This window comes from Anomalospiza imberbis, chromosome 8, assembly GCF_031753505.1.
Source record: "Anomalospiza imberbis isolate Cuckoo-Finch-1a 21T00152 chromosome 8, ASM3175350v1, whole genome shotgun sequence".
Classification (NCBI taxonomy): domain Eukaryota; kingdom Metazoa; phylum Chordata; class Aves; order Passeriformes; family Viduidae; genus Anomalospiza; species Anomalospiza imberbis.
Genome location: NC_089688.1, coordinates 9,337,416 through 9,350,367, shown reverse-complemented (window position 1 = coordinate 9,350,367; position 12,952 = coordinate 9,337,416). Strand labels below are relative to the sequence as shown.

The 12,952-nt window shown below is 44.1% G+C and overlaps 1 protein-coding gene across 9 annotated transcripts in view; it reads left to right on the top strand.

Annotated features, from left to right (window-relative positions):
- Positions 1-11,388, top strand: part of CDHR1 (cadherin related family member 1) — a 341,860-nt gene extending 330,472 nt beyond the window's left edge. For 7 of the 9 annotated variants that reach the window (XM_068197285.1, XM_068197283.1, XM_068197284.1 and 4 more), the window contains 3 exons: positions 1,889-2,117; positions 3,029-3,283; positions 9,861-11,388. In XM_068197285.1, the coding sequence (XP_068053386.1) occupies positions 1,889-2,117; positions 3,029-3,283; positions 9,861-10,412 (1,036 nt within the window). In that variant the 3' untranslated portion in view covers positions 10,413-11,388. Of the gene's footprint in view, positions 1-1,888; positions 2,118-3,028; positions 3,284-3,381; positions 3,483-9,080; positions 9,438-9,860 lie in introns of those variants that run through there. The other 2 variants (XM_068197287.1, XM_068197286.1) reach the window with 2 other exon arrangements.
- The last annotated feature ends 1,564 nt before the right edge of the window (positions 11,389-12,952 follow it).

Here is a 12,952-nt window from a genome sequence, read left to right as displayed (position 1 = left end):
GTCACACCATGTCCATCCCAACTCCCAGACATGGCTGGGATCAGTGGCATGGCTGTCACAGATATTCCTGCTGGAACCTGCATTCTGCAGGGCAGAATGCTGGAAATGAATGAGGTTTTCAGGCACTCATCTCAAGAATCTTTTTCTTCTGTACATTATCCACCTGGAGCTAAAGCTGAACTCTTCTTGTTAAGGTGAAAGTCGTTTAGGAGGCACAATCAAAGTCCAAAATCCAAGATGTTAAGGGTGAACCTCTTCTGTAGCCAGAAGGATACACATATGGGAGCATTTCCACGATGGATTATTTTGAGCTCTTCACTAAGTCTTTAAGCTAGCTGCTAACTGCACAGAGAGAAGCAAGAAAAGGTCATGTCATGCAGGCAGACCTCTTAGGTTTAGAATGTAGCAGCTGGTGGAAAGAAGCTTGAGAAGGTTGTTGACAAAGGATTTACAGGGGAAAAAATGTAAGCACAACTTTATTCTGATTGGCATTATGGGGATGCTCAAATTCACTCTTCTTGTGCTGTTGAATGAAGACATTATGATGTGAACTTCTCCTTTCCTTCTTAAGTATTTTTGTTTGTTTTCCTCATGCCAGAATGGCATAGCTCTGTGAGGCTGGATTGATTTTCTAGCCCTGGCACCTCTAGATGTGCTGAACACACAGTTTGATGCAGATAGGAGAATTTCAACTAGAGGCACGATGTTTCTGTCTTGGATGTTACATCAGTGGGCGTGCAGTTGCGTGGGCGGAAAGATGAGTTGTACTGGAGTAAGAGAAATAGTGTTAAGTGTTGAAGATGAAGCCCATCTGATGGTAATCCTACTATGGTAATCCAAGCTGCCAGTGGGAGCACTTCTTTTCTTCCACTAAAATGGGAATTATGAGAGTGCTGTCTGCATGGTTAGGCTGGGCTGGGTGCTGAGGAGACAGCACAGGCACTGTCTCCTACACAGCTATTCCCACCTCCAGATCTTGGATTTCATCAAAACTTGTATTTGTATTTAACTGGGTTATGAGAACAATTGAAGATTCTGGATTGCTAAATGCCCCTTTTATAATCACTCTCAATTGTATTCAGACTTGGAATACAGAAAATATTTTGCTACCTGTACATTGATCAAAGGAAATATAAAAACTTTCATCTGTTAAAAGCACTACTGCTTGGAGCCTACAGTGGCAGTCCATTTTAAAAAGACACTGTGTTGGTATCCTCTCTATAAATCCAAACTTTGGGCTGACACTTTTGACAGTGTCTCTGTAATTACAAATGTGTAAAACTGAACTGGCAACAGATAAATCTGAACACCCACTCCATCCCAGTGTCAGTCTATGGAAAAAATTATTATTTTTGGAGAAGATAATTTGCCCTGTAGTTTGGGAGATTTAAGAGCAGATTTTTTCCCTACCCATTTCCTACCCAAGTGAAGAGCTTAAATATGATGTTCATCGCACTTCTTTTAGATATTTAGGTGCAATAAATCAATCTTCATTTATGCAGGACATAGTCTATTACACTGTACTTTTAAACTGGAAAAAAAAGTAAAATTAGGTTTAATGTTTTTTCTTTTAATGCAAGAAAATCACACTGGGAGAAGGCCATCACACTGAGCATTTACTGAGAACAAAGACTTTTAATGAAAAATGCAGCTAAAATGGCATAAGAGAGAGAAAACTATGAGACACTGATAGTTCTCTGGTTTTCAAGCCTAAAGGAACTAGACAAAAACTAGGTAGAGTGAAGGATTTGGAAGCATCACCCAGAGAGGAATTAGGTGAAGAGTACCAGTGTCTGTGGTACAGCATTTCAGTGTTTACAGCCTGGAGCAAAGGTGGGATCTAAACACACATTAAGTGACCAAAAATCTTCTCTTGCTTCTTTTCCAGGTTCCTAATCCACCCATCAACAGGTATAATTTACACCCAGCCCTGGGCTGTACTAGATGCTGAAGTGAACTCTAAGTATAATTTCTATGTGAAAGCAGAGGACACAGATGGGAAATACAGCTTGGCTGAAGTGTTTATCACCGTGCTAGATGTCAATGACCACTCTCCAGAGTTCAATGAAAACATCCAGGAAAAGACGATGATCATTGGGTCACCGGTGAAGATAGAGGTGAGAGATGGCACCATGTGTCACAAAGCAGAGTGCTTTGGAAAAGCCCTGGCTCTGCTGTTTGCTCTCAGGGGTCATGATGAATGTCTGAAAGTTGCCTTTTCTTGCAGCTTTATTTTGCACATCCTTTTGGATGTAACAAATGGATTAAAGTGTAGAATTATAGTATTTACTGACTGCTGAGGAGAAATGATTCTACAGGCAGACTATAAAGTCTTGTTATAGTACTTGAACAATCAGCTGGGAGACAGTCCTGGATTATACAGTGATCACAAGAAGCCCAAATAAGATAAGTGAATGAAAGTACAGGGTTTTGAACTCATAACCTTCTTGACACCCCTTTGTGTTCAACCACACAACGTAGTTCTCTTAATTTTGAAGAACCATATCCAATAATCCAGTGTGGAACAGAAGGTGAAAAAATGCAATAACAATTCCCAGGCAGAACATCCTATGTTACACACATTTAAATGCGTATCATGAAGCCTGATCACACAACACCTAATGTTAGTAGAATAAATACTACAGCACAAAAATTAAGGCAGCTATAGTTTATGGCATCAAGCTAATCCCATTGTTCTGTATCACTCCACATTTGTCCCCCACACTGTGTGAGAAGCTCCCAGCTGATGACCCTTTGCATTCTACAGATAGGTTACGGTTCAGTTTTTCCTCTGATTTTATTTCATGTCAAATGGAAATAATTTACAAAGAAAGGAGCCTAGTCCTGCTGTTTTTCACTAGAAAATGTAGCCTAGCTTCCAAGATGAAATGAAAGCAGCCCAGTCTTGGCAAAGATACTATCAGAAGTGAATGCTCAGAAGGTGTTTGTCCTGAATGCTCAGAAGGGGTTTGTCCTCAGGCAAAGATACAAACAATAACACCTTTGTTTTTCACACTTCTCCTACCAGGCTATAGACCAAGATGCAGAAGAACCCAACAACATTGTGGATTATTCCATCATGCAAGCAGATCCAGCCAATGTGTTTGACATAGACCAAAGCACTGGGGAAATCAAGCTGAAATCCTATATCCGATCTCTGGACATCATCCACAACATCACAAACAATAAAGACTGCATATGGTCATTGGTGGTCCAGGCCAAAGACCGAGGCTCCCCGTCCTTCAGTACCACAGCAGTTCTGAAGATTGATATCACAGAAGAGGTAAGCAAATGTTTTAGAAAAATTCTTATGGGAGACAATACCTGAAAGGCACCAAAGGGTAGACATTGCTTACTCCATTTCTGAGACTTTCTTGCCAGCTCTGTTTTGCAGAGTATTTCTATAGCCTAGTTGTGAAGTTGGATTCTACAGTCACAAATGTGAAAGATACTTTGATCAGAAATATTGCAAAGGTAAAAAGGTAGGAGCATAATGTAATTGGGAGATGAGTTTTTTGTTTGAGATTGTTAGATATGAATTAAGGTCTATAGACATCTGAGAGTGAAGCTAAATCCCAACTGCTAAATTTCTGCTGTTTTATTTTCATCCAGAAGAAAAAAAAATATTTTTGCCTTACAAAAAGTGAGTGGAAAACAGCTGGTGTCAGAGTGAAATAAATCAGAGAAATCAACCCAAGTGACATAGAAAAAGTGAGAAAAAAATTTACAGAAATACTTTAAAGTACATAGAACTTTGGATGAGAGTTTAATAATTGCAGTATTATTAGCAGATGAAACAAGAAGACTCTTTTAGAGTCTTGCACATGTAGGTTGAGATTTTCCTTAGTCCAGCTTTTATGTCAGCTGAAGAACAAGCAGCGATTTATGGTGTGCAGCACACACTTGCATGATTCTTATTTATTGTAACTGCCTTCCCATGCCTTTAACTAGGTACCAGCAGGAAGGAAATGGGCTTTAAAGTAAAAAAGAAACACATCATTAGCCTAACAGTCTCTGGACCATGTACATAAACTGGGAAAAGATGTAAATCTCACCCTACAGACAGCAGCTGGCCTTCTCTTTGTTTGGTCATAATGCTCCCACGGCTCTTAGGTCTGTTATAATCTTTCTCTGTTTTCTCCATCTCTTATTCCACTGATACTCCATATGAGACATATTCATATGATAGGTTTGGTACACGGTTCAGAGCCTGCTGGACTGCCAGGGGACTTGGGTCTGCCCTAGCAGGGCAGTGCCTGGCATGGGGCTGCCTTTTGGGGCTGGCCAGCCTGTGGCCATGGGCTGAGCTTGCTGCTGCAAGGCTCTGCCATGTGGAGCTGGGGGACTCTGCATGTGGGGTGTCTGTGGTAAGATTTAGCTGTTCTTACACATACAAAGGATATGCTCAACACTTGGATTTCTCATGGAAATGAAGTTTTGGTGGGTTTTATACAACAAACAAGAATTGCTGCCCACAGCCGAGTGGGAGTACTTGCCCTCCCTGCCTTGTTTCCAGGCTCCTCACAGGCTGCACATTTCAGGAGTGCATGGCAGTGGATGGACCCAGGCACAGTCCTCAGGCATGTCCCTGCTGGTGGCCACCAGCCTTCCCTTCCCTCCTAGATGAGCTGGAAACCTCTGTCAGCATGTGGGGCTGATGGGTGTGAGTGGAGGGAGGGTGTCCCACACCTCCCCTGCTGGGGAACAGCATGTCCCCAGCTGATGAAGGACAACTGCAAGGAAAACAAAAGTAGATGATACTTTGGGATAAGGAGTTTCCTGAATTTCCTTCTAGTGCTTGACGCAATAGCAGTACCTGATGAAAGATGGTGTTTTGTATGAAACAAAACCTTTTCTCCCTGCATGTCCCTGCTACCTTTTCTCCCCCTCCAGGGGTAGATATTTAGCACATAGTGAGGGAGAGCCCTCCTCATAAAGTCTAAAGGGGAAGCAGAGAGCATGTGATGACATGGATTTTCTCAGACACAGTTTTTTTCCTTCTTCCCATGCTCTTCTTGATGCCAAGTCCCAACAGAGAGTCTGAGATAGCAACAGCATCTTCTTTCTTCGAGTGGGTTTCTTCAGCAGTATCTGGGCTACTAATCTAGTGTCACATCCTCCATAACCTTTTGTACATGTGTCTATTACTTCTTCCATGGCTTGTAATGATTTGGGTTGGTTGGGTTGGGGGATTTTTTTTTATCCCATAGCATGCCATCTTTTTTGCAGGAACAGATTTCAGTTTGCAGGTAGGTGAGATGCAAAACACTTGGTCATTGCCTGTGTCCCAGGGACAGCACAGTCACTGCTAACACTTTGTGGAGCAAACAATCTCTTGATGTAGGCATATTGCATACACACTCTCTTTCTCTGAGGCTGTTACAAATGTGCATTTCATCCCTCTGTGCTCCAGCTGTACAAAGGCTCTTATTTCGCTGTTTGGTGGGCATTTATGTATTACTGATTTTGGATAAGGAGGATATTTTTGAATGCATCCTCTAGAGGTTTCCTGCAGTGTTAATCACAGTCAGTAATTAAACAGGCATATTTTCTGATTAACGTTTACCATTGCAATTAGCACGAGTCTGTGCCCTTCGAGATGGATGCCTTGTGGCTAAGTTCAGCAGTATTGCACATCAAAAGGACTTTCTCTTGGAATAATACAGTGCTAAAAGAATCCAAAGGCCTTTTAATTTAACTGTCTGATTTTATGGAAATTGGTATTGAGGGGCATCTGTTAATATCCTATCCTTTCACAATAAATAAAAAATACCCTTTTACAGAATAAAAAACATGTGCTGGTAAAGCCAGTATTTTTCCATCCATATGTCTCACTCAGAAATCTATTCCTGCTGCCTGATATTTTCAGAGAAGGCTGATTCCCACTCCTGTTCCTGAAAATTGGCCTGATGGGGGCATCCCTTGGTCTCGTGATGACTCCACTGAGGTTCTGCAAATGTAGAGGGGGCGTTTATTTACACCTCCTCACAGACTGAGGCTTAAGTCCATATTTAGACAGCATAATCTGTGGTTCTTAATAGCTTTGACCATTCATTTAGACTTCTAAATATAGCTGGTGAGTCTCAGTTTTAGATTCTCTTAACTGAAATGTTCAACAAAAATATTTGAAGTAACATGGAGATCTTTTCCTCTCTCGTACTAATGGCAACCATGGGAGCTGTGGTTGGTGGCACTGAACAGCCCTTGCCACATTTGCAGAGCAGTTATCCTCTTTCCACAGTTTCATGGACTTGAAAAAATATTGGTTTGATTTGAGAAGTCTTGCTTCACACTGGTGTTTTTATTGCAAAATGATGCAAACACAGCCTTCATATACAGTGATGGCACTGAGCTTTGGGATAAGCACTGCAGGGGCAGCTGGTGTTCTACCTCGGATCAGGAGTCACTTCTGCAGCAAATCTCCTGATCATCCCTACATACTGTGGGATGGCCTGTTCCTCACACAGCTCCAAGCACATAAGGTGGACTTCTTTCAGAGGAAAATGAAAATGTGCTTTGAGAGCACACCTAGTGTGCCTGGGCACCAATAGGCAGTCCCTCCCTGCAACCAGGCTAGAACAAAACCCCAGAAACACTGAATGCGTGAAGTGGGCTCCTCAGAACCAGCTGGTTCATTGCACAGATTGTAGAGATCCACTTGCTCAAGTCAACACAGCCCGAGTTGTCTTTAACACAATCATTGAACCAAACATTTGAGTCCAACTGTTAACCCAGCACTGCCAAGTCCATCACAAAACTATGTCGCTTAAGTGCCACATCTACAAACAATCTGCAATAGCTTGGGCTCTTAACAGGTTTGCTTACTTACTTAGACTCCTAAATATAGCTGGTGAGCCTTAGCTGCTCTTGTGATTGAAGAGTTCAACTGCATTCCTTTTGGGTCCAGCTTCTGGATATTTGGCCCACGTGCTCTGCTCACTGCAACCCATGCATTAGGAAAGGCTCTTGAGAAGCTACCACAGCCAAAAAAAAAAAAAAAAAAAAAAGCAGCAGAGCATAATCTTCTGTATTTTAACTCCCTTGATGTCTGTTAAGAAGGAGTGTTTCTTCCAGGTCCTGGCCCACAGAGATATGACCTCTTTAATTTAGTCATGTATCTGCTTTTATTTTATGTGTACCAGAAAAACTAGTACCCTTTAAAATGCAGCATGTCTTTTAGGAAAAAACAACGGCTTCAGCCATTGCAAAGTGGCACTGGTTGTTGAGCTGGCTACATGGCACTGCTGGTAATCAACACAAGGACTTGATGTTTTAAATGTGCACTTCCCATAAGTCCCTCTACAGCCTGGCTAAGATTATGGCATTCCTAGCCTGTATTGCAAGTTATTCCTTCTATTTATCCTGCCAGTGTCATGGCCGTGACAAACAGACTCTCCCACTGTGTGCTTACAAAATGTCCGATGTCTTTATGCAGAAGAGTTGCTGTCCAAGGCTAATTCCAGGCAAAGCTTTGTATAATAGAGGTCAAGTAACTAAAATAGAGGCTGAACCAGCTAGCTGTTAATGGGTTTAGTTTTGGTATTAATCATCTCTTCATCATTGGAAGCTCTGAATAGATGCCAGACTTTCTGAGACCAGATGACTGAACAAAGCCAAATGTCAAAACTCTCCATACAGTTTTTATCTGTTCTTACCTCTGCAGCTGTAGAGCACAGGCAACACATACTTCTGTCTAATCTCATTTATTCAAGGTTTTCAAATAGCTAGTCAGATACTCTTCAGCCATCAGTGCCTTCCTATAAAATAGATCTTGACAAAACTCATAACAGGTGGACTCAGGTCATGTACTACTTAGCAGGGTTTATCTGACACTTAATTCATCTGACTTTCACATGAAGTTAAGTAAGCCAGGATGGAATTTCGATCATCTGATGGTATTTAAGTACCAAAAAAAAAAAAAAAAAATCCATGTAATGCAGAACAGCAAAGCTGATGTGAGTCTAAGCTCCACCAAAGCCATGGGCTGCTTTGCTTTTGGTTTCAGGTCCACTCCTAATTAAATACTGGAAGAACTCTCTGTACAGCAAAATGATTAAAATTGTCCCTGCCTGCCCAGTGACATGGTCTGTGAGTTTCACTAGCATTTTTGTCCCTTTCTTGTTGGCAATGGGACACATTCAGGGTAGGAGAAGAGTGAGCTTGATAATGTGTTTGAGATAGGTTGTGAAAAACAGAAATTAAGACAAAGAGGTGTTTATTAGCTAATATACATGCCCCAAGTTTACTGATGCAACATTAATGGTGAGAGGTGCTCTGAAGCACACTCTGGTATACTCTTAGTCATCTTCCCCCACAGACTGGGGAGGACAAAGAGATGAGCATCCTAGATTAGAGTCATACAGGGAAATCCACCTGATCTACAAGTCAGAGGTTCAAGTCCAAGCTACTGACAAGGTTCTCCTTATACACACTGTCTGTGATACCTATTTTGGCACATGGTGACTACTGCTCCAGAGGGGTCCCTTTCTCCCCAGTGACCAAAAGCCTGGGAGCTTAGATCTCTAACTAAAACACAGATCACTAGACATGCAAAGTTTAGGTGAGGATTCCCTCCTGTAGTCAAAGACAGGGGACTAGGGCACAGTGGACAGCCCTGTCTTTCTGCAGCCACACATCACTTTATGACCAACTCTCAGTAACCAAACCTACATGTGACTGTGCCCTTTCTGAATGATCTCCTGGCCTTACATAGCACTACTGTCTGTTCAGACACCGCCTATATTCACAATGAGCTTACCTTGGAAATGCAGTCCAAGGATAGGCTACCACACCCTGAATAAGGGTGATCTATGTGCCATGCCTCTAGCCTTTAGTCCCCAGTCAGGCAGCTGTTTATATGTGCTTCCTGAGTTCTATTACTGTTTCTGGATTCAGTTCAACATCACTGCAACTGCCTCCTCTCCTGTGCCTAGTTCAACACTTAGCTCCATTTATTTTATAGGCTCCTATCCTGTACACATTTCAGCCTAGCTCCCCAGCTGTATTTATAATATATACTGGCCTCTTTCAAATATAACCATGTGAGGGTTGACCATTTCTCTTATTTTTGATATTTCCAGATCAAGTCCAGGGTAAAATCCTATATTTTAGGCCTCAAGAAGCGTCCATGGACAATATATGGAATATGCATGAGTGGCGTCCTTTCCACCATTTCTGTTACAATGGTGATCTCCACCATCATGTACTGGAAAAGTGTGAAAAGATCCAAGCTCCACCCGCAGGGCAAAATCCGCAAAATTATACGGGGACCTCCAAGACGCACAGTGTGCTGAGCTGGAAAGTGAACTGGCCATTCATTTGTCCTTAATATGCCATATGTAGCTCATGTCATTGCTGATTTCTTTCTATAAACAAAGCTCTTTAGCTCCACTTATCTCCCCTACCTCAAAGAGTTTTGTTATGTCTGTAAAAGAGTACTTGAAAACAGAATGCAGCACATATCTGCTAACTACTCATTTGTACACTGACATTTTATAAGCAGAAGCTTTCTCCTAATCCTTTTCAATGCTATGTTCAGTTATTGAGCCAATTATTTTCTTGTTCCATTCTTGCAAGTTAAACACTATGGTGACATGCAGGAATCTGCCCTAATTTGGTGGCAGTGCTTCTGTAAGCTTTTGTGTTCAAGTCACCTACCTCACAATACTATAATGTTTACCCAGTCTCCAGCCCCATCTAAATTCTCCATGACTGAACTGGCTGTGTGACTCTCATATTTTGTTTTAGAGACAACTTTCATCAATCAGCTCTACTTGTAACATATTTTGGACAAATGAAATTCCTGGGTCACTGTCTGTCCCCAAGAGTAAGTCATGTGTTTTCTTTGTACTCCTTTACAGACTCTTCACAAAGGGCCTATGGCCGCCTTTTTGATGCAAACTAAAGATAACCCCATGAAAGCCTTAGGAGTGCTAGCTGGTGTCATGGGCATAATGGTGCTGATAACTATCATGATCTCTACTGCCATGTTCTGGCGCAACAAGCGGTCCAACAAAGTCATGCCGGTGAGAAGGATCATAAAAAAGAGACAGATGCCGCCATCCCGGACAGTCAGGATGGAGTGGCTGAAGTTCAAGAGGCCCAGCAACGCTGCAGAGAAGTTTGTCGTTGAGGAGGACGAGAAGAGCCTACACAATGAGAACAGCAACAATAACGTCCAGGTTGTCCCCGTGCCACCAGCAGCCCCCCTGCCCCCGCCAGCCCCTGCCCTGGCTCCCCGGGGCGATGCCCCAGGGTGGCGGGTGCCAACCGTGTCTGGGTCCCTCACTCCCAAGCATATAATCAAGCCACCGAAGAAGAAAGGTCACAGCAGCACCCACAATGCCCTCGTGTCAGAGCTAAAAATGAGGTTTGAGAAGAGGAATGCAGCTTTTGGGGAGCCCCACATCTAGGTGCTCTCAGCAGCCCCCAGAGACTGCAGACTGTGGCTGGGCATGGATGTTTTTGCTTGCTGTCTCTTCCCTGTGTCTGTCAGCACCCTGTGAACCAGAGCAGCTTCTCGCTGTGATAGCCACCCCTCACCTTCTGCAAGTAGCATCGAGACTGCGGTTCCCTCGGCCGTGTCCCGTGGGCCCTCCCTGCAGCTGTGTCTGACCACGGTGCTGAGTGCACCAGCCACAGTCTCCGCAGGTGAACAGGGACTCAGGCTGCCCCTGGTTTGAAGATCTCTACCCAGAGCCTGGGTTTTCAAACAAGATGCTCTGCAGCCAAGGCCCTGGTGGATGCTTCTTCTGACCTGGTTTGAGGTGGGTCTGAAAATCCATCACTTCAAATCCCAGACCCATTTTTGAAGATGTTGGCCTGGCTGTGGCAGCAGCACTGAGTCAAGGTGTGAGGTACAGCAGTGACACTGCCCTGTCCCGTGCACAATGTGTTTTGCAACAGCTGGCGGAGCGATGTGCTCGTGGCCTGAGTACCTTCATTCCCAAAAGGTAAGCAGGCAGGCTTGGAGAAGTTCTTTGTTTTCCTGCAGCTTATGCTGGGTTTTGCCAGAGCACATTGACATGATGCTGTGCTTTGCTTCTGCCCTGGACTTGCATGCTGGGGAGGGATGGGATGGGCACCTCAGCCTTCCCTGGACCAGCAGGGGCAAGATTTGAGCACAGAAGTTCAATAGCAGCACTCCAGCACTGCCTCTTCTGACACTGAGCCCCAAAAGAGAAGGAGCTCAGCAGGAGAAGGACATGAATAAAAACACTGGGAAGACAAGATAAAACTGAGAGGCAAATGATAAGCAGAAGACAGAGACCAGTGCTGGAAAGTTGCATATGTTGGTCAGGAAAGTGTCTGGAAAGATCATGTGGTGTTGTACACTGCTAGCAGAAGGTGTCAAGGAATATATGTCATCGTGTCTCCTGGCTTGTTGCAGGGACTGGTGTGTGCAAAAGGAATTTTCCATAAAATATTCAGGTATTTCATATCAGTATTTTTGAGTGAATTAAACAACAGTTAATGGGAGGGGACTGGCAGGGCAGCTGACAGGTTTTTTTTCCTGTTACATGACAGTAAAAAAGACCCAAGAGCAAAGCACTTTTTTCACTGGATCTACCCCACAGACTCCCCCTCAGGTTGGTTTCTGAGGAGATGTTTTTTAGCTGGGCCTGTTTCCCATCCCCCGGGGAGAAGGCAGCACCAACCGAGCTGGCTGGGGAGCAGCACCCTGCACCCTCTCTCTAAGACCCAGCCCTGCAGAGAAGCTGTGCTGTCATGGTACCAGGAACATCAAGGTGGGGAGCACACCATGTTAATTCAAGGGGTTCATGAGAGTTCTCCAGCTGTCATTTCAGTTGAACCAGCAGACCTGGCCCTCAGAATCTCCTCTCACTCCAGGAGCTGAAAATAATTCCCCTTTTTGCACCAGGACTTCATCTGTTTAGAGGATGGCTGGTTGGATATGAAATTATGCAGTTACAAGGAAAATCTTGTATTTTTTAACTTCAGTTCAATCTGCCTAGAAGCCATAGTGCTCGTTGCTCATGTCACCCGTGAGCTGAGCCAGCAGCTGTAGCCAAGAGGTGCAGGAGAGTCCCAGCTGGGGGCCATGGCAGGAGCGCTGCTCCCAGAGCCCCTCCTGTCACATCTCTCATTTTCTCTACTATTTTCTTGCTTATCCCTCCTCCTGGGGCACTGTGATGTGAGGCCAAGTTCTCACCTGTCCAATCGCCTCGTCCTTGTCCCCTGGCCATAAGCTGGCTGGAGGGAGGGGACGTGCAGCCTCTGACCCCAGTCCTGCTGCCCTGTGCAAGCACCTGACTTCTGCTGGCTGAATGTCTGCAGATTCTGCAATGTTTCCCCAAGTTCCTGATTTATTCCCCGTTCCACTATCTTCCCAGTTTTGTGTTATTGCCAGTATTCTGTGTTCATTCTCTAATGAGGAAAGCCTGTAAAGACCATTCAATTAAGTGAGATTTAACAGGAATTACAGGCTTATAGTCTTAGAGATTATATTTAAGAGGCAATAAAGATGTTTTATTACTATGTTGTGAGACTCTTTCCCAGTTACTCTGTATTTCAACTTCAAAGGATTTTTTTAATAAATAAACTTTTTTAAAATCTGCAAAAGGTGCTTCTGTGTGTTTCTGCTGGCAACGATGCCTTGTGCTCACCTGTTACGTACCAGACAGCCACAGGCAGCCAGGCCACTTTTTAGGATGGCCAAACAGACCCTTCTGTGGGCTGTGAGTCAGGAGAGTGGCTGTGTGGTTTTTGGACACCACCAGGCTGGAAGGAGGGGAGATGAGAAGCTGGACGCCATTGACACAGGCCCAGGGCAGGGTCACAGAGAGCCCCTGGCCGAGCTCCCGTGGTACAGCCCACTGCAGCAAGGTCCTGGGGCAGGGAGGTTCAGTCTGATGCCCGTGTCCAGTGGGCTTTGCTATCAAGTTCCTCCACGTGGTCAGGGGATGTTTTGTCTTGCCCTGGCTGTTTCCTC